Raw genomic sequence first — 22491 nt, forward strand, 5'->3', positions numbered from 1 at the left:
CCCTGAAGCAGACTCAGAGCTTGTGATTTATTACACCAACGCTACCTTCTGATTGTTCCACAGTCCACCATATATTTAAGAAAAATGGACCCTTGTCCCCTGTTTTAATGTTTACCATGTCACTGATGACCCACCTGGGCTTTGGGTTTTATTCTAGCCACATTCAAAAGTAAAATGTTCAGAAACAAGACGATGATGGTAGATGTTACCTTTCAAATAAATCTTATACTTTGATTTTTAGTGTTGAAACGACATCAGGAGCTCGCCTTACTGCTTCTATAGCAAAGCCAAAGATCTCCAACAGCTGTGGGTATAACACTGTCTTTTTTGCAGTGATACTCTTCACCCATTTTCTTATTTAGTGTGAAAGTGATCTGGAACAAACGGAAGACACAGCACATGCTCAGTTTCATATTCTTTATTTACTGGTGCCGTGGTGCGTTCGGGGACCTGGCATGGCCACCGGCAACTCCTACAGCAGGAACAACAGAGCTTTTTTCATGAAGGAAAATATACTGAACATGAAGGAATTTAAAAAAAAACAAACAAAACAGAGTGTTTTAGCTTTGAACATCAAAGTGAAGATAGTCACTCAACCCCATAGAAAAAACAGCTTAAAACACATATTTCTGTCTATTAATTTTAAGCAGCCGCTTAACCAAAAAACACAACTCAGGATTGGGGATAAATGTAGCTGGATAACATCATGTTAGCCAGGATTAGTTAAGTCAGAGTTGTTTTCTTTTTTATTAACTCTCATGCCTCACAGCCAGATTGTTTTCTTACTTTTTCAAAGCACACAATCCACAAATAGCTGCTTTTCGGGCCCCAAAACAAATAGTAAACGAACCTTTGGTGGCCGAAACGCGTTCATTCAGTTGAGCGTCACAACAAGCTTGAAAGGAAAGTAAATGTTTATATCAGCATCTTTTTAACAATCAGATTTCACTAAAAACAAACAAAAAAAACCAAAAAACATTTTTCCCCCCAACAGGGTGAAAACTACAGATAATCTACACAAACCTTCATACGTTTGATTCAGACTCTCTATGAATATGTTATAAATAGGCAGATTGAGGAGGGACGGGATAGAAGTATAAATATATGAAAATAAAGACAAATATAAGGTGACAAACAGATGCAGGAAGTCAAGTCTAGGTTTTTTTCAGTATTTTCTACTTATAATTTTTTAGATGATTTTTCTCATATTTGTGTTCAACAAATAGAATTAATAAGAACAGAGTAGCAGCGGCAGGTTTTTTAGTTTTTGAACGTTTAAATATTTTTTTGGGCTCTGTTGTCCCCGCTGCAGGGGATGATGGGAGCTGACTGCAGGCCACACGAACAGCTCAGCATCACACCGAGTTGGGGGGGGGGGAGCGGGACGGGGGTCGTTTCACCGCAACCAAAACAGTCTTAACCACCAACATCATCTTCTTTTTAGCGGCAACTGTGACGGGCAACTTTCCCCTCGGAGCTGCTGCTTTTCACTCGGAATCTCTCATGTTTAAATTTTTTAAAGTCGGAAAGATTCATTTTTTTCTTCCACGACAGTTTCCTGAAAACAGGAAGATGATGTTGGCGTCAAGGCGGTTTTGGTAGACGGCTTCCTGTTTGGTCTCTAGGAGGCGCTGGCTGGCTGCAGAGGCGGGCAGGGGGAGGAGCTGCCTTCCTGTCGAGCTGGCAGAACCCCTCCTCCTCCTCCGGCTATTGGCGTTATCGCCCCCTCCTGGACGGCGGTGGTATTGGTGGTGGTGACGTCTTCGTTGTAGAGACGTTTAATGCCATCGTAAAAGTCATCCACCTCCATCTCCTCCACCTGGACAACGAGAGATTTTTATTGCTGCAGCTACTGATTCTCATATTCTGCTTATTTTCAGCTCCATATTTTTATTTTAGGGTAGCTTTGCATGATTCAGAGTTCAGAATAAGCCTCTTTTGTTCTTGGTTGAGCCGCTCAGTTCATCCTCTGTTTGAAGCAGCCTCATTTAACTCCATTTCATTCCCTTAGAACTAACTTGTCTGAGTGATTCACCCTAGCAATTAGAATATTTGAACATCAGGTGGGTGGAGCTTCTGTGCCTATGAGGACCAGAGTGAGGCTTTCCCTTCTGTCTGACATCATCAAGAGGAGAAAAAAAGTGCAACAGTGCATATATGACAGGAAACAGAGAAAATAACATCAGGTCGGGTCTAATATCAAATGTGAGAAGAACAGAGTCACCTTGCGTTTGGTGGAGGCCTTGCAGCGCAGTGTGACTTTCTGCAGGTGATTAAGATGGTGGAGGTGTTTGGGGGGAGAAAGCAGGGCTGGGATGCTGCCGTCTGCAGAGGAGGAGGAGGAGATGGCACTCAAAGGCTGCTGGCTGTCCTCCTCTTCCCCACCACCAGCAGTAGACTGTGGCTGGGCAGAGGTGACGTGGTCCCTGGAAGACTCGGTGGTGGAGGTGATGGTCCCTAGAAAGGAGGACGTCACAAATACAGCTCACGCCCTCTGATGCCAACACTTGCTTTATGAATATAAAATGTGGCTTACTAAGAATTTTTTTTTTTTCTTCAGTGGCAAAACACTTTCACAGGTCCGAGTTGGTGACTGGCTCAGTAGCATAATGTGCTTCAAGAAAGAGTTCAGACACTGTGCTCCAGCAAAATCTGATAAGCAGCTCTGATATAGAAGTCAAACATACCCAGTGTGCAGCAGGGTGGTGTAGGCTGCGGGGGCTGGTAGATGTACACGGTGTTCGGAGGCAGGGAAGCTCTCAGTGTGGAAAGACTACGAGCCACCAGCTCACGGCTGCGAATCAGCTCAGAGCTGTCGATCTGAGGAACACAGAGAGAGACTTCTCTTTACACAAGCTCTGCAGCCCTGAGCTGATGTGATGGACAGAGAAGCACGTGTGCTCGCCTTTAACTAGTAAAATTCATTTTGACCACCGCAGCTTGTAAAATAGTCTTAACTTCTAGTGCAATCGTTCATGTTTGTGTTCACAATTTTTCATCCTCCTGCTACACAAAATCAACATTTTCTCATTTTAAAAGGTGAAAAAGTCCACACTTGGAGAGGCTGCCATTATTCGAGACATACGTGTCGTCATCTTTAATCTGTTATAAAGTAAAAACATGTTCCCCGTTTAGGTTTGGTCAAAAATGACTTTATGCTTTGGCTTAAACTGCAGTGGTTGCCTACTTCTTTGTGGTCATGGTGACGCCTCGCTGCTTTATCTGGACAAAATACTACAGACATGAAACTAAACTAAAAAAAAGTCTTGGTATGAAAACAAAAAAAGTGATAATTTATCTTCATGAACACACACAGATTATGAGAATGCAGCTGCTTTGTTTACCGCTTCTGAATGGCTGTCATGTGACCTGTGCTTTGTCGCTGATGGTCAGTTGACAGCAGACATACCAGGCTCCTGTTGCCTGGGTAACCCTCTAATATATTTACTACCCTGCCATACATCAAAAAGCGAAATCTTGCGCTCTCATTGGTAGTCACTTCAATTGTTCGCCTGGACATTCAGAAAACTTAAGGCTTGCCCACTGCACACCACCAGGACTCGTTTCAACTGACGGTGCTTGACGCCACTGATGATCACTTCCTGTGTGGACACCACTTACGCTCTGCCACTTTTCTCATCAAAGTAAGAAGAAGGAAAATTTATTTACGTATTCCAGTTAAAATCCCTTCATCCTACTTCAATAAGCATGTTACACGCCAATATAGAAAACACATGAAAATATTCCACCTTTAATGTTCCTGGTTTCAGAACAGTGAATTTATTATATACAGTAAAATATCCTTTCAGTATTTAAGGGACAGGGACAGAGCTGTTTTTCTGTTTCTTACACCTAGTCACATTTTTTAGTATTTTTGACTAATTACTGTAAAACACAACTCATTCGATGGAGATCCTCTATTTCAGCGGTCCTCAACCTTTCTTTGCGCCACAGACCGGTTTATGTCCGACAATATTTTCACAGACCCGCCTTTAAGGTGTTGCGGATAGATACAACAAAATAAAACCAGTACCGCTACCAAAAAAAGAAGATTTATTCATAACACATGGGAAAAGACCCAGGGAAACCGAGTTAACGATACAGTCCCTGAAAACCATAAATTTCACACCTGAGCCTCAACTCTCGCGGCCCGGTACAAAACGACCAGTCCATGGCCTGGGGGTTGGGGACCGCTGCTCTATTTGGCCCATTTCCGTACAGTTCTACTCTGATGAGTCACAAAGTAAAGAATGAGGTAAAAACAAAGAGAAGGCCCTCCACAGATCTGTGTTTATTATGAGTGAGGTGACCGCTGGTGCCCTTTGTCTGACAAAAGAGCTCTCCTCCTGTAAGTCATGATGCTCAGTAGTTGCATTAGTTCCTCTCCTTGTTTTTCCTCATAGTATTTCTTCCCTTTCTGCTGCAGTCATGCTACAGGTGTAGCGCCCTCTGCTGGTATTTATTTGCTCTTTTTTCCTCTCTGTGTTTCAGCCTGTTTGTCTTCCTGCCATCCAGAGTGAGTCATGGAAAAATAAATAACAAAACTGATTTAAGAAAAAAACAAAACAAACAAACAAAGAAAAAAACAAAAACAAAAAAAATCACATAATTTGTTGTTGTTTTTTGTTTGTTTGTTTAATGCTAACAGGAACTTGGAAAGGAACTCGAGGAACTTGAGGACCACAGTTTCCTTTTTGTTCAACAGTTTAAAGTTCTACTTTCTTAAATGAGGTAAATGGTTTTACATCTGCAGCTGGTGCTTGGCTAAAGCCTCAAATGTCTTTCTTTGCCTATAGTTATTGGTTGTTTATTCTTAGGATGACAAAAACCAATCAGATTCCAGGTTTTTTATCATGCCACACCAGAGAAATATTACACAATGTGCGTGTGCTTGTTTTCTCGAACTACTGAACAGCAAATAGAGGAACAAGCCTAACAGCTTTTACTTCCTCTTGCTGCTCTCTGACACATCTTGTATGTTAAACATGGCTGCCCATCAGTGTAGACTTATAATGACATTGGAAAGCTACAATCAAATCCCAATCCCACAAAGAAGTTGTTGTTCTAAAGAGGTCACACGAACGCCTGAAGTCTTCAGAGATAAACCGAACTATGACAGAGCTCCAAAGACTGACAGACTGATACCTGCGCCTTCCTCAGCAGCTCGATAGTGAGAGCCAGCCAGTCTGGACAGCAGTTCTCCAGCTCCAGTGTGAAGAGGGCCAAGGCCAGCATGGATCCTCTGAGCTATGGAAACACATGAGGGACAAACCTGTTCAAAAAACCAAGCTGAAGTTAAGGTTACAAAATGACACATTAAATAAAAAGAGAAGCAAGTGAAAGTGGAAATGTTAAAGGTTCGTGCCCAGGTTAAATTTGGTGCCGTTAAATTGGTCTGGAGTCACAGCTTGTAACAGCAAATGTGTTTTATAGTAGGGCTGCCACGATTAGTCGACTAGTCACGATTACGTCGACTATCAAAATCGTCGACGACTGATTTAATAGTCGACGCATCGTTTGAAGCTTTGTAAGATCACAAAAGACGCAGGAATAAGTAGTAGGATTTAAGAGTGTAATAACGGACTGAAACAGAAGATGGCAGCACTGCATGTACAAGGAATGCCAGCTGCCGTTACACTCGAAGAAGAAGAAGCAGCAGTGTCCCAGAATTCAGCGCGGCCCTGCTCAGTTTTCAACAATGGCGGCAGCTAGTTAGTTTTAATATTACTTTTATTAATCTTTCTGGGTCACAAAATAAACGTTTAACATATTTTCAGGCGAGAATGTAGCTGTGTAAACCTCAAATATTTGCTCAGTTTATCAAGACACTGCATATTTTCAAAAGCGCTCCGACGTTTTGAGACGTCTGTTACCCACTAGCTCGATAGCTAGCCGGGGCAAGGCTCACTAGAGCCCGTGAGAACACCGGACCCCGGCAAATCGTTTTCAAACCCACCACTGTCTTTTCGCTACTCAGGTTAAACATATATAAGTCAGTTAGATAACTTAAAAAATGTTATTGTTTGGCCTTTTTTTGAGTATTTTATTTGTTCCTGAGTAAATCGGTTTGGCTGAGATTAAAGTTTTAGTTTATACACGACTGAATAAACGTCAAGCAGACAACTGATTATCAGAAGTGAGAGATGTTCGAGAATATACTCCGTGTCCCGTTATATTTTAGATAGCAAGGAGTTTATTAAACTTTACGAAACAATCTGTAAATCTCATTAAATTTAATAAACTATCATCTTGTCTTTATTTTTAGTTAGCACATACCCCTAAACACTTAAAACTGTAAGCTAATGTTATATAAGAGCAGATGCTGCTGGTGCAATAAGCTGTAATGTTTTACGTCCAATGGATGCATGATCCGATTAGTCGACTAATCGCAAAAATAATCGGTGACTAGTCGACTATCAAAATAATCGTTTGTGGCAGCCCTATTTTATAGACACACTTTTGATGAATGACTGTGGTAAGCGGTGTTTCCTATGATAAAGATTATATTTTTGGTAAGTGTGGCAAGTTTGTGACCTTGTTCTTGCTCTGCAGGTGCTAGTCAGAGTGACCCTAGAGCTCACAGCAAATATTGAGAGCAGAAAAGAGCATCCATTCCAGCAGGACAAGATCAGATCTACACACCAGCAACCTGGCCAGTGAGCAAGCCAGCAGGGAAAACCTGAGACATAAATTGCCAGCGCTAGCTTGTTAGCAAAGCTTTCAAAATAGTAGTAGGGGCTTTCCACTGTGGGGCGACTATAAGTGGTTATACTTATTGATTATTAACCCTTCAAAGACTCACTCTTAGCCAAGACAGCCCTTGACATTGAGGTCATAACACTGCATATATACATAAATATCATAATTTTATTATTTATTGTGTTATCTTAATATTTAAATGAAAAGTGGTATGAAAGGCTCCGTGCTGAAGGCATAACATCTTCAATCTGTAAAGTAAGAAAAACTGAGTGTGTGTGTACCTGCATGAGTGTGTGGTCAGCCAGACAGTGGTAGAGTCGCTGAGTGAGCAGGGCGAGGTGCTGAGAGCGGTTAAGTCCCAACATGGAGTCCAAGAACCCGGAGCGACACGACAGCACCATCGCGTGGAACTGGAGAGGAAGGAGAGGAAAAATTCATTGATCTGAATGAAGAAAAGAGAATCTGTGAAATTAACTGCAGACTGGTTTGAATTAGAAGCAACAATAGCACGAAAAAGCACTTCTAAAAACTGGATTTAAGTGCATTAAAATAAAAACAAAGAAAACCGCAGTGACTTCTTTTTGCCCCCAGGTGTCACTAGCTGACTTTAATCACTTTAAAAAGTAATAATGTGTAAGCATTTGTGCTTGTGTGTGATTAGATGTACAATGTGCAGGAAGTCCAGCGCAGTGGCGGTGTGCAGGTCCCAGTTCAGTTTGTCCAAGATGATCCTCTCCATCCTCAGGATCTCTGAGGGAGAACAGCCGCACCCGCTGGAGGCAGCGAGCTCCTTCAGTGATGGCACACACTGGCAAACACACACAAGGAGTCAGCTCTAACTGTCCTGATGCACTGCCTACAATCTAGTGTGCGTGTGTGTGTGTCTATGTTCACCTCATCCTCCTCACAGGTCTTGGCAGCCAGGAAGAAGCAGGCGATGGCAATGCAGCGCAGGTACTTTGGACGGGCCTGACAACAGTTAACATGATCAGTGAATCAGTTACGTATAATTTAAGGATTATATGTTTAATCAATCTGAAAACTTTTCACCATCTACTCTGTCTCTCTGGGTTCAGTTTTAGCTACTACCGTACTCTGGTTCTTCCAGGAGAATATCAGAGTGTTCCCAAACCAGCCGAGAGACTTAAGGGTCTCATTCATGAATGTGTGCATAACCATATGTATGAGTGTTTTGCACACAAATCTGTGATTCATCAACATTTTGTTACCTGAATTTGGTTTTTACTTTACCTTGTTTGCATCACACCAAATGATGAAGGTCAGTCCTGTTTTACAGAGTTTTCACAGATCTTTAAACTCATACTACTGCTGCCACCACCAAAAATAACAAGAATAACTCTGGACTAGAAGAGCCAGGGAAACTACCAATCTTCTGACTGATAGATGAGCAGCCACCCCTATTTCATCAGAGGGGATTTCTGTATTGCTCTTAATCTGGCCCCTCACTCAGGACTGATTTTCCTTGGGAGACCCTACCAGGGGCAAACTGCCCCTGACATCATGGTTCCTGGGATAATTCGGGCACACACGCCCCTCCACTTCCGGTTTTTGCTTACCAGTTGGAAGGGACTGAAGTGAGAAAGGACAGGTGCACTGGTGCAGTGCCTGTAGTAATATGAGCAGTATACCAGTTGATTGTGGTGAAAGTAAATCTGATAATTTGCCAGTCGAAGTACACTCCCGCCCTCACCTGTGGTCATCAGCTGTGAGTAGAGACTAGAGATGGCACGATACCACTTTTTTATGTCCGATACCGATACCGATATCATAAATTTGGATATCTGCCGATACCGATATGAATCCGATATTGTGTTTTTAATCAATAAAACTGTTTTTAATATCTTGCTGCATTTTGTATAAGTTCATACTCAAGTTTAAATAAACAACAACACTAAAGCTATTCTGTTATACCTGTGTGTAAAAAATACACTGCACCCAAAATATTTCATAGTTCAGCAACACTGATCAATCTAATAAACCTTACCTAACTTAAAACCTAACTTAAACCTACACCATCCTCCCTATTCTGGTATTTTAAAGAGTACTTAGCAGAAATATTAAGCAACCTAACTAATAGGGTTGCAAACTCCCAGCAAAAAAAAAAAAATAGGGAACCACCCCCACCCTCCACCTCATGATGCTTAATCGATGTAATCAACTTTAATTTGATGCAGGGTGAAAAAAAAATGCACAGAAACAAATTATTTTTCAAGAATAATTAAATAGATTCAACATCTTTCTTCAACAGAATTGCAGTGTGCGTGTGTGTGTGTGTTCACAGACGTGGTGTACCTTCCCAAAGGAAAAAGTACTATAGCTTACTAGGGTATATAGACTTAAGAGTTAGAATATATAGTAATGGACTTCTATACATTTTACATCAGATTAAAACTTTGGGTGTAAGATTCAGATAATTATTTATTAAGGATTACATATTTTAAATGAGAATAAGAAAGAAAAGTATGTCTTTGTGCCCCTTTTCCTGTTCATGCCCTATCGCCCCCCTGGCTAAACTTTGCTAGATCCGCCCCTGCACAGTTACCAGCCGTCAGCTACGTGAGAAAAGGATCCTGGTGTAGAAAGTAATATTAAATACATTCTAACAACAGCTTATCAAGCTTAAACGTGCTGCTGTTGTTCAGCCGCTGGTTTTCCTCTTTCTTTGTTTGCATCACACCAAAACAATGAAGAGAGATGGACTAGCAACAGAAAAGCCGATCAGCTGATCATTAAGCAGTTTCACGATTGAAGTAGCACAGGAGAGGGAGAGAGAGAGAGAGGAAAGTCGCCCATATATCGGTTGTTAAGCTTAACATGGGAACACTTTGCAAACATTCAGAGATGAACTTACACTCTTGCTTTACTCTCTCTGGGATATTTTCCTCGGAGGTGAAATGCTGGTTTGGTAGCAAGGCTACAAATACACACAGGATAATTCTATCACATGAGGCATACTGCCTGCAACGTGCTTTACGGTTATGAGGGACTGAAGCCGTGTTGCAAGTTTTGTGAGATGCTTTTTGATATTTAATGGATCGGAGTGCATTTTTTATTTTTCGCCGATATCCGATCCAGTAATTTAGGTCAGTATCGGACCGATACCGATACGTAATATCGGATCGGTCCATCTCTAGTAGAGACAGAATGAGACTACAGATACAAGATGGCAAAACGAGCTTCCTCCAAAGGGAGCTCTCAGAGATGGGCTGAACCAGGCTCAGAGTAGAGCTAATACTCCTCTGGCTAACAGAAGCCATGTTTCTTTCCAGTTGTTCAATCTATGGCCCTCTGCTTACTGTATCTGAGTCAGTCCAGCTCCAAAGTATCCAAATGTATCTGCAAGTGAGGACTAGAGATGGCACGATACCACTTTTTTATGTCCGATACCGATACCATAAATTTGGATATCTGCCGATACCGATATGAATCTGATATAGTGTGTTTTTTAATCAATAAAACTGTTTTTTTTAATGTCTTGCTGCATTTTGTATAAGTTCATACTCAAGTTTAAAAACAAAACAAAACACTAAAGCTATTCTGTTATACCTGCATGTAAAAAATACACTGCACCCAAAATATTTCATAGTTCAGCAATACTGATACTGATAAGCTTAAACCTACTCCATCCTCCCTATTCTGGTATTTTAAAGAGTACTTCGCAGAAATATTAAGCAACCTAACTAATAGGGTTGCAAACTCCCAGCAAAAAAAAAAAAAAAAAAAAAAATAGGGAACCACCCCCCACCCTCCACCTCGTGATGCTTAATCGACATAATCAACTTTCATTTGATGCAGTTTGAAAAAAAAAAATGCACAGAAATAAATTATTTTTCAAGAATAATTAAATAGATTCAACATCTTTCTTCAACAGAATTGCAGACTGCACAGATGGTACTTTCCCAAAGGAAAAAGTACTATAGCTCACTAGGGTATATTACCTAGTGACTTAATAGTTACTATATACAGTAATGGACTTGTATACATTTTACATCAGATTAAAACTTTGGGTGTAAGATTCAGATAATTATTTATTAAAAGCTAGACATTTTAAATGAGAATAAGAAAGAAAAGTATGTCTTTGTGCTCCCTTTTCCCTGTTCATGCCCTATCGGCCCCCCCTGGCTAAACTTTGCTAGATCCGCCCCTGCACAGTTACCAGCGGTCAGCTAAGTAGAAAAGGATCCTGGTGTAGAAAGTAATATTAAATAAATTCTAACAACAGCTTGTCAAGCTTAAACGTGCTGCTGTTGTTTAGCCGCTGGTTTCCTCTTTCTGGTGCAAAGTGGGCCAAAAACAAAGAAGAGAGACGGACTCGCGACAGAAAAGCCGATCAGCTGATCATTGATCAGTTTCATGATTGAAGTAGCAACAGGAGAGGGAGGGAGAGAGAAGAGGCAGTCGCTCCATATATCGGTTGTTAAGCTTAACGTGGGAATGCTCCGACGTGCTAAGGTTATGAGCTGAGTTATGCCATGTCACAAGTTTTGTGAGGTGCTTTCATGATATTTAATGGATCGGATTACATTTTTTATTTCTTTCCGATATCCGATCCAGTAATTTAGGTCAGTATCGGACCGATACCGATACGTAATATCGGATCGGTCCATCTCTAGTGAGGACAGGCCAAAATGTCCATGATTCCAAGGTCTAAAGCTACTCATGAAGATAGCCACACAGCACACACAGATACACAGTGTTAGGTAGTGTTTGCTATCACAAATAAACAGAGACCAGCTCCTGATAAACCTCAGTAAGAAACTTCCTGTCTGTGTGGAGGGATGCTGACGGGGCATTTGGAGCTCACGCTTCCTGTTCCTGTATGAACGCAGACCATCAGCTATGAGGCAGGAAATTTAAAGAACAATCAAGAACGTTCTGACATCGCCCCTCCTAACAAGCTGAGGTCTTGTGAGAAGACCTCTGTTTCCTTTACAGTCTGCTTCCTTTATGTGCTGTTACACTTGAGCAGCAGATTTTAGCTTCCATACATAAAAATCAGACATTTTCTAGTCCATCAGAGTAGACAAACAGCAAAATAAATCCTGTGTTTACAATAAAAAGATTGCACCTTAATGCAAATTAGGGAATATAGATTATGTCTAACATGATACATTTAACCTAGTCTAATGATTTCAAGTTCAAAGAGAAAACTGAGTCACACTAGGATCATAGGATATTCTTAGTATTTTCATATTCTGGAGTATCTGGAGGAAACCAGAATTATAGAGATGTTATCACTCTCATTCTCGATTTTGGGCTACGTGAGGCCCCTGAGGAATAAAAAGGACTTTAATAAATGTTATGTGTTTTATAATAGTGGCAGTCCAAACATCAAGGCCTCCATTCACTCTGTTGTTAATAAGATGACCTTCATTGATGGCAGAGTCCGATGTTTATCTGCTGTATCTCATATCTGAGTTTCAGTATCCTGATAAAGGTCTAAGACTGACAAACGTTTGATTGTAGTGAAGATTTCTTTAGAACAAAATTGAAACTAAACAACAATGAAGAAAAAGAAATGTCTGTCATTTGATATATGCTTACAGGAAAACACCATCAATGCGAGCCTTAAAAATGACTTTACACTTTTAGTTTGTTAGCCAGAAATGTGTATTCCCCAATTGCCTGATGAGTGGTTGCTGGAGGCTGTTGTTAGGTGCACCAAAAACATCATGGCAATTGCTTTAGTCATTTGCAGACTACTGTGCTTGCAGAGTCCTGGCAACAGCAAGACATAACTTTTACTCTGAAGGCAAATTAATGCTAAATCAATGGTCTGGAAATGATTTTGTTTGATGGTTAAATTTTTTCCTTTTGTAGTCGTCAACTGTCTGCGAGCTCCGTAAACTGGCAACTAGCCATCAAACCTTTGACAAGCCTAGTCTTAGACAGGCTCTAAAAACCATCGAGTGATCTTCCAGGAATGATTAGTTAGTTAGGCAAACATAGCCTGCTTTGTAGCATAAGTTGCCATGGTGTTGGCACGAAGTGAAGTAAACGATGTAAGTGAAGTGAATGGTTCTGAAATCTTAAACCCTCCCTTAAACGCACATTTTTCAATCACTTACTGTCTGTTTATTATGAGTTCTATTACATTTACTTTTTAAAAGATTCCCTACACTCAGATTTTCTGATTTGAGGTGTAGGCTGCTCTCTGCAAACTCTAACATGCTAACAGCAAGATTTACAGCACACCTGTTGCTCTCTACGTACCTTGATGGGAGCGAGAAAGCGATCCAGGATGCTGACAGCTAACACCAGCGTCTCTGGGTACAGCTGCAGCCTGCCATGGAGCTCCGTCAGCCAGCGCACCGCCTCGTCCCGCTGGGCCGGGGAGATGTCTGTATCCTGCAGACAACAAAAAAACCCCAAAACATTAAGACTAACTCAAGGGTTCGATGTCATTCATGATTCCCTACAATATACAACAAAGTATGCCACTGTGCAATTTTCATTTACATAGTTTTATATTATATATATTTTCATATTATTTATAATTTTTTAAAACTTGTTTATTTAATGCTTTGAAAGCTACTTAAATGTGTTGTATTTAATAATAACTATTAGTAGTCCTCTTCCGTTACCATTTCTACAACGCAGTCCTGCAGAAACACTGAGGTTTAAGCCCAGCGTTATACCCAACACTGAACTATTTGTGGAACAAAGTTGGAAAAAAAAACAAACAAACAAAGAAACTGGAAATCTTGCAGAGCCTTTTTTCTCAAAGACTTCCTCGACAGGGCAAAATGGGGTTAGACAGCAAACTGGAATCTGATTTCAGGTATTTCAGGACAATCTTGAGGAGGCTTCTGCGACTGACACACTTCTACTGAAGGGCCAAACAGGATCTTAAATCAGCTTGGCAGGCGGATTAGACCTGCCAGCAGATCTGCCTCAAAAACATTCCAAGAATTCTGAGAACTGAAAGAATTCACCAGCTGACGCACCCTTCTCACAAGTTTGTAACACTGAGATAAAATGGATTTATATGCCATGCACAGGCTTTCAGTTTGGAAACTCCGCTGGATTTTTAATTTGTTGGTTGGTTGAATGGTTCAACATGAATTATCTTGAACTGCATTTATTATATAATTACTGCAGAATGACAATAACCCTGCAACAAAATCTGTTAGAGCATGATGACACACTGCAAAACCCATGTGCACAATAATAAACTGTAAAATATATATGTCTACTGAGCCACTTTAAACTTATCCGACCTTTGCTGTGCTTTTTTTAACAAGCCATCTCATTGTTTTATTATTCTGCAGTACACTGAATTTACTGGGGTATTTTGCTGCTTTTTCAGCCCCTTTATTTTATTTGGCTACAGTGGTTTAATGTAATCTTTCCTGCAATTCCATGTTGTCATATTTCATTTTATGAGCTACTTGACTTTATTTAAGCTATTAAAGTTTTTGTTGCTGTAACAAAAAAATGTAGCCTACCGATTTTTGGGAAAAACAAAGTGCATCCTTAATATAAACGAGTAGAAAATGTGACAACTGCAGGTCTGACATATAAAACCAGGTGAAAAACGGCTTTAAATGAAGATAAAAGAGAAAGAATGTTTCAAAAGATGGATTTTTTTTTTTTTAGCCAAATCCTACTATCATAGGGCGACCATATTTTGATTTCCAAAAAAGAGGACACTTGGTGCAGTCATGAAGAACTTTAATAATAGTGTTTGCTTAAAAAAAAAACTTTTACATATTTAAACAATGCCTTCTCTGTGCGGTTAATGAATGGTGAAATCAAAAATGTCATATAGGCTTTTACAAGTCAACAAGTGCAAAAAAACAAAAAAAAACAAAGAGAGGACGATTGGTCACCCTATACCAGAGGTGGGCAACTCCAGGCCTCGAGGGCTGGTGTCCTGCAGGTTTTAGGTGTCTTTGATGCAACACAGCTGATTCAAATGGCTAAATTACCTCCTCAACATGTCTTGTAGTTCTCCAGAGGCTGGTAATGAACTAATCATTTGATTCAGGTGTGTTGACCCAGGGTGATACCTAAAACCTGCAGGACACCGGCCCTCGAGGCCTGGAGTTGCCCACCCCTGCCCTATACTATCGAGCAGAGATTTTTTTTCCCCACCCATCCATCTATTCTTTGCTACACTCGTCAACTGTTCATCCTCTTTAGACTTGGTGGATGTGCTGCTGAGCATCTGCTGCCTTAATGTTATTTCATATTCAGTGTTACCAGCTTGTCCCTTGGCTTTCTTTGTGTGGACAATTATTAATATGAATGCATCACCAAACCTTTAACTATCACTCTACAGTGCCAAACCCTAACACAAATTCTGACCATTTAAAAACTGTAAAACAGAGTCTTAACCCCTAAACAGGCATTTTGAGACCTGAAAGTTTAATCACTCTGATGGACTAAAACTTACATCGGTTCATAAAAGAGAACTGGACACATTTGATTTAACCTTTCCTCTTTGGTGACGAAACACAGATTACAAAACAATATAATTTCAGTTTATAGCTCAGAGCTTTTTACCCCTGTCGCACAAATATTTAGTTTTACTAAAGGTTTTGAGATTGCTACAGTGCTTAAACCATCAAACAGCACTAAAAACCTCAACAGCAGCATGTTTCTACAAAAACAATGACCCTGTTAACACACAAACATCAACAGGTCTCATTACAGTCAGGCATCTGTGCATCAGACATGAACCAAAAGTTCATTTGTGTGTGAAAGTGGTTTGACAAAGGTGGTAATTACATTTCAAAGCTGCCATTAGCTCCAAATTACCAGACACTGTAACCACATGTAACAGTCAGTTATGTGCCAAAACTGACACTAACCTAAAACGGACATTTTATATATTCCTGTACTCTACTAAAGTGGAGTAGTTCAAAATAACTTGTCTCTCTTACCCCTATGGTACTTTAGTTCATCTTCCATCTAAAACAAACCATTTTAACTGGCTACCCTCATCATCAAAAACAGTAAGTGGGTGGGGCTTCTGAGCCTCTATGACATCACAGAAAGCCAAGAGTAGAAAAAACTTTCTCAAACCAAGCGTTCACAGCAATCTGAAGCCTGAAGTTTTGTCTCACAGGGATCACTTGTACATATGCTGATGTTCACTTCTGGAACTATAATCTATATAGGTATACGAAAATAAAGAACAGAGCACAATAGGTCCACTTTAAACCTGCTGGTGAATGTATTGGACTGGCCATTAAATGATCAATTTTCAGAATGAACCAGAATTTAAGATATTTAGTTTTTATTTTGATGTTTCCGTGTTTAAATGAAATGCTATAACAAAACTTCAGACCAAAAAATTTCTGATTCGTCACAGAGCTTCTGTAAGTAAGTGGCTTACAGTTTCCAACACTGGATTTGCAGGAGAGGCCAAAGGTCAAAGCACAGCTGAATGTACTGGCCAATTAATCTGCAATGTGACACCATCTGGCCTCTCAGCTCTCGACTGTCCAAACTAAAAACAACTGGCCTACTTCCAGCCTGTTTGTACTGGCTGGACACATAAGACAAGCTCAGTCAGAGGCTAAGGGAAGTAACCCAGACACCAGCTTAAATTAACTTCTTTCATCTCTTTCTAACGATTCACCGGCTACATAGTCTCTGCAGTGTCTTCAGGGTAACTTGGGCCAGCCATCCCTTATCATTGTTATCAGAGGGATGGTCAAGGCTTCCTGTGACTTCCTGCAGGGTGTGCCAGTCAAGTTAAGAATCTCTTCAAATTCTCCAATCTAAAAATGCTTTTTACAAAAAATTACAAATGCCAAAAAGCTACACAACACAAGATTGTTAGCCCAGAAATTCACCACCAAGTCTGGATTTATTTTTATCCAAAATGTGGATGTTTCATTGAGTCTAAGGAGCTTGGAAAGAAAAGCATCTGGACTTCTTTAAGTTGCTTGAATACAATTCACTTCTCATCCGAGAAGCTTCTTCACTTCTAGGGTCAAATGGTGGAGAGTCCCAGATTTACCCAGATTTAGTCCCAGATGTTTCATTGACTTTTTGCTTAGTGACTTTTGCTCACTGTGACTGTAGTGTTTGAGCACTCCTTTTGTTTTTAACACCCTGATTAGACCGACTGCCTCCTTGACCTCTAACACTGGGCTCCACTCTGCAAACTTGGCTAAAGGCACTGATAAACATAATAACTATCTGTTACATCATTTGCTGGAGTTTACTGGCCTCTGTGTTATCAGCTCAGTACTACGAATGAGCTTGGCAGGTTCATTTGTAGTACTTTTTGCTATTTTAAGTAAGGTTAATTTCAGTGTTCCAGTAACATATGCAATGCCTCGTTGTTAAACTTTATATGCAAACATAAGCAGGTTTCTGACCCAGTAAAACTACCCAGGTCTACTATTGGTTTCCAGATGAACTTTCTGCAGATCGGAGATGTTTCAAAATATGGTCTACAGCCCTGAACTTTACTAGACATCACCTGATAGAAGCTCATGTGACAATGCACATGTTGACATAGCAGGATCAGAGACTAAACAGTCTTTAACCAGGCATCATCTTCAGATACTGGTTGATTTTACTTAAGCTACTGGTTGAATACTAAAGTATTAGTCAGAATAATCTCAGTGATCTTCTAAGTGGATGATGTTATGACTGAAGCAGCTCCTATGTGGAGATGCTCTCAATATACCTGCTGAAGGGTATAAATAGTATATTAAATCAAATATATCCCATTTTTTCCATGTTTAAAAGTCTGTGTCAAAAATCCTCATTTAAATGAATGTGAAATCTTCATGAAAAGTTACAAACCCAGCCTAACCTGTAGTCGTTACTCTTGGGCATGTTTTAGGGTAAAAATGTCCTTCAAAGTTTAAACAGGTCACTAAAATTTGGAGTTTTTGTATTAAACCTGTGCAGTTTTTTTTTTTTTTTAAATTTAACCAAAAACTAAAAACACAGTGTCTCTACCCTCCACCAATTCCTCCATAATACACAGAGATGTCAAAATGAAGGTTTTTGTCAACCAGAAGTCACGGCCGCTCTCAGTCAGAATTTGTTTCTATTCAACTTTCACTTTTCACATGATAAATGTTTGTTTGAGCCCCACTTCTTCATCTGCATCTATTTCACCCTCTGGATGCCTGATGCAGACAGTAGAGATCTACCCCTCCCACCCCAAATTGTAGAAGTTGCCATGGCAACGAGGCTCTAGAGGTGACTTTCTCCCTTTTACCCTTCCAAACTAAAATCCCTGCAGTATAAAAATGACCTTTCAACACCTGTTTCTAGCTTTTCCACAAAGAGACAGAGGTTGACACACTAATTCTTGACCTTCTTCCGCATTTAAAATAAGACTCAGCCAGATGTTTCTCTAAATATAGCCCCAGTTAGCTGTTGTCTAACCCTAGCTTCCAGGATTTAGCTCCCAGAACATCTTGCTATCTCCAGATAGCTTCTGATGGGTCCAGTTAGCTCCCTTGAACTCCTTGTTGATGAAGCAGTAGGTGAATCTGAACTGCAAACTTTCAGTAGAAAAGTTCTATTTTATCCTTTTGTTTGCCACAAACTAAACGATAAAAAGGATGTTTCATGTTTATTGTGTTCTGCGCTTCTCTCATATACCCTAGTCTTTGTATTCTCGCATACATAGACTGTTAAATTGTTTTTCAATATGCTATATAAATAAATAGGTACTTCAGCTCTAATCTGAATACTTCTGGCCATGACGTGTGCCTGCTGCAGCGCACGTAACCATGGGACCATAAAAACACCTGAGTCACCTAATGCAGGTGATGTTATGTGTGTTATCATGACTACCCCTGCATTGCTCTCTGGGTGTATTTGGACAATGGTATCAGCACTCAGCAGACAAAAAAGACAAAACCTTCTGTATTTACCAAACAGGGTGATACCTGAGAGAACACCACCACCTTCAACAACAACAAAAACCTCCACCAGCTGGAAAACACAACAACCGAGACACGTGACGGGACGATCGCTGCACTGAAAAATATGTTAGTAAGGAATCAAAATCCACCACAGCACCACACAAGGATTATTGACCCAGGTCATGACCCGAGACAGAGGAAAAAGGTCACCTGAACCTGTCAACCCAGCACAAGGTTCATGCTGCTTGTTTGAATAACCAATCCTATTTCACTAACTAGATAACGTGTTTTTGAAGAACATACCTGAATTAGTTGCTAGAGACATATGTCTAATATTTAGCTAAACAAGATATTTAGCTAAACTAATGCTAAGCTTAAATTGGGCTTAAAGAGGAGAGGAAATACAAAAAAATATAATATATCTAAATTGAACTAAACTAGTTATAGCTCATGTTATAAAAGGCATGTAGGAGGGTTATTCTTGACTAAAAACTAAATCTCCATTTTCTAAACATTTTCTTATTTTTGACCATCTGATAAACAGAACTGTGCAATATCCTTTGCTAATAACCTTCTTGGTTAAGACATAGTATAAAGAATTTCACAGGTAAGTGACATCACGTGAGAACGTGCACGTACACTGGGCGAGACCACCCGAGGGTGTGATGAAACGACACCTCTGTGACGTCAAATAACGACATGTCGAGACGTTCCCAGTAAACGGGGCGAGACCAGCTGAGCCGAGTGACTGTTCAGTGACTCAACGCCATGTTTCTTCTGCCCTGCTGCTTTGTGATTACACGGTGTCTGTCTATGGTAATGTCTGGGAGCAGACTACTCTCTGCAACTCCATTATCAACATGCTGATATGGCGCCATTCGAGAGCCATAAAAAGAATGACAATCATTAGATAATCAACAGAAATCAAGTCAGTTTTGTTGGACCTGTGTTGTCTCTGAAAATGTGAACTTTCAGTCGCCTAACACATTAAACCTGTCCGGTATTATTTGTCCAATATTTCAGTGCTGACATTTAAAGACCTTTCAGTGCTGACCCCTTGGCCTGCACCTCTATTTATTGAACTGGTGCCAGCTCCTTTCAGTAGCCTCGTCTTAAATTCTTGGCTCTATGTTTCAGTGTGTAGATGGAAACCCAAGCCTGTGCAAAAGATTACATAAGATGGCCAGTAAGGGCTGAGGCCTTGTGGCAGTAAAGCTCACTAAAGAACCATTTAGGCAGCCTGTAAAACATTCACCTCTTTGTTTCCTATAGGATGAATGGATTTACAGATACACATACTAGTTTCTCTTTGTCATTTACCTGCATCCTTAAGTTTCTCCCTCTCTATCTGCGCGCCTCACTTACAGTTCGCCTGCTGCATGTGGGAAAATTGTGTCATTTCACACTGCATTTGTGAATCAGGAGGTCCCAGAATAAAAGAAAATGTGCTAATCAGGTGGGTTACTGAGATAAAAAGGCAAAGAGCAGATCACAAACATCCACAGTTCTTGGAGGCAGTTGGATATTTACTTTGATTATTTTTGCTATATATCTCTTGTTCCAGTGGTGGTTGTTCACATTAAAACTGACTGAAGATTAAAACAAGGTTCTCAGCGTATGTACAAAAAAAAAAATTCCAGTGGACCAAAAGCTTGCAGTCACACTATTTAGAAGTAATCTGTCTTTTAAAGAAGAAACACTTTTTTTTTCTTTTAATCGGCTGAGATGTAGCTATACACGTTTGCCTTAGTATGCACAGATTTGTGGTTACTCTTCCACTCTGTATATCTGTGAGCCCCACTCACTCATGGTCTTCTCTTGCTGCATGGTGCTAACAATGTATTTGTTGCACAGCATGAGAGAAGCTGGGAAAGGCTGGCCAAGAACCAAGAATCCCAGCCAAACAATGAAGCAAACAACAGATTTTTCCAGTATTTCCAATGTTTATTATCTCAGCTTCACTATCTACAAATACCTCTCATAACTATGTGAGAAAAATATAGCTTATTGAATTTTCTGATGTATAAACTGAAAATAGTTCATGAATTCCAAGCTAAAAAACATCGAATAGACGAGCCAACAATAATTCTCATCATTCTGCTTTAACTACCAACAGCACCACCTCTAAAGGGAAACATACTTTTACATATAAATTTGCTGTAGTGCAATTCCCACACCGGTGTTTCCATGTCAAATCATAATAATTACCTATGTGAATACATCAGTTACATAAACAAGGGTGACTCGAGGAAGCGTCTCACCTGTGAGGAAGGCTTCTTTGGCACGTAGACCTTCCACATCTTGGCTTCCCTAGAGGCGGCCTTTTCCAAAAGAAAAGACAACCTCTGGCGTCCCCAGGGTTCGGTGAACTTCATCGTGTCCTCCCTGGGCTGAGCCTACCTCCCCACTGGATACAGCTACCTGTACAATTGGAGGGGCAGGATATTAGAACATTGCCACCAAGAAGGACTGCACCAGTGCTTTTATACTCACAAAACCACGTTTAAGGGATCATTTTTAAGGAACAAAAATCTGGTTTTCCAAAGCATACGTCTTTATTTTTCAGCGAGGGATTAAAAATAACAAAGAAGTGACAAATGTTTGAATTTTGTATGTGTAATTTTATCACTTTAATCTCTAAATACATTAGACATTTCCCCCCCTGTCATTTGACGAATCCCAGAAAATATACTGTAAATTTACCACTGGAATCTCTAAAATTTATTATTTTCACCGTGCTTTTGTCACTGTAACTTCTAAAGACTTTAATTTTTCCTGCAATTTATCAAGATAATTGTTTTCTGTAAATGTACCATTTTTATCTCTGAAAATATACACAATCTCTTTATTATGGCTCATTTTAATCTCTGGGTTAAAAAAAAATCTATAATTTTAGCATTCAATCTCTAAAAAGGTTCCGTTTTCCACCTGTACTAATACTAATGTCATTTCAAACTACACGTCATTTTTTTGTCATTTTATTAATTTTATATCCTTTTTTTCCCCTGCAAATTTACAGCTTTAATCTATGAACATTTTTTACCCTCAGAAAAAATACAATTTTCCTGTAAATTTACCATTATAATCTCTCAAAAATGGAGAACATTTTTTATGTAAATGTATTGTTTAACCCTCCGAAAATATAAACGTTCTAACCCTACATTTCCTGTAAGGCCGTGGGTGTTTATTTGGGGGTACTGAAGCTCCTGGAGATGCTTAAACTTTGTGACCTCATTGATCTGAAACGTTAGCTTTGAACCTAGCCTAGCTAACCGTAATCACATCAGTCATCGTCTAATCTATGACAAACTAAAATCAAACAATTTCTCCTTTTATCGGGAAACTACCGTGAATATCCAACCGGGAAGTCCCTTTCACTTTGGGAAGCACCGAGGCTTCAAGAGCAGGTGTATTACCGACCATTTCCTTATGATATAACCCCGAATCCGGCTATCTTCTGGAGCTGAGCTAATCTGACGTGGCTAGCTGTTCGCTAGCTGACGTAACATGCTATTACATGTATATCCGCTCTTGTTTAAAAACACAAACATCGCTGAAAATGTTGCTCACTGCTCTCCACTGTTGTGAAACAAAAAAAGGCTGTGGTGCGTACAAGAGTCTCCAGACTGCGTTAATAACACAGCAGGGACATTTAAATGGCTGAGTCAGACCCAGTAAGTAGCCGGAGCCCGGAGCCTTACCTCCCCTGCGAAGCGGAGAAGACCACAGTTGGGTTTCATCCGGTCCACTCGGTTCAAGGACGAGAGAAAAGGGTGAAAACGGGTACCCGCACTTCACTTTAGTCGTCCATCGTTATTCGGGATAAAAGGGGGTTGTTGTATATAAAATATATAAAAATAAAAGAACGGAATATAGACTGATACGTCTACTTCCGAGGAGGGGACTCGGGGGGAAGAGCGAA

General features: G+C 40.1%; 1 protein-coding gene across 1 annotated transcript; it reads right to left on the reverse strand.

The window, feature by feature from the left end:
* Nucleotides 1-402: 402 nt before the first annotated feature.
* Nucleotides 403-22491, reverse strand: ccni (cyclin I). Its single transcript, XM_031728493.2, has 10 exons — nucleotides 22271-22491; nucleotides 20831-20990; nucleotides 12934-13068; nucleotides 7594-7668; nucleotides 7367-7507; nucleotides 6981-7109; nucleotides 5146-5247; nucleotides 2688-2820; nucleotides 2225-2457; nucleotides 403-1819 (listed from the first exon to the last, which is right to left on the reverse strand). The coding sequence occupies exons 2-10, from the start codon at nucleotides 20942-20944 to the stop codon at nucleotides 1622-1624; spliced, it is 1260 nt and encodes a 419-aa protein (XP_031584353.1). The 5' UTR covers nucleotides 20945-20990; nucleotides 22271-22491; the 3' UTR covers nucleotides 403-1621.

Source organism: Oreochromis aureus, linkage group 7, assembly GCF_013358895.1.
Source record: "Oreochromis aureus strain Israel breed Guangdong linkage group 7, ZZ_aureus, whole genome shotgun sequence".
NCBI lineage: Eukaryota > Metazoa > Chordata > Actinopteri > Cichliformes > Cichlidae > Oreochromis > Oreochromis aureus.

Coding starts and splice junctions, on each gene's coding strand:
- ccni (XM_031728493.2), bottom strand. CDS start 20,944: ATGAAGTTCACCGAACCCTGGGGACGCCAGAGGTTGTCTTTTCTTTTG. Junction 7,669..12,933: donor GCTTTCTCGCTCCCATCAAG/GTACGTAGAGAG, acceptor AACTGTTGTCAG/GCCCGTCCAAAGTACCTGCG. Junction 5,248..6,980: donor CTGACCACACACTCATGCAG/GTACACACACAC, acceptor GTGTTTCCATAG/CTCAGAGGATCCATGCTGGC.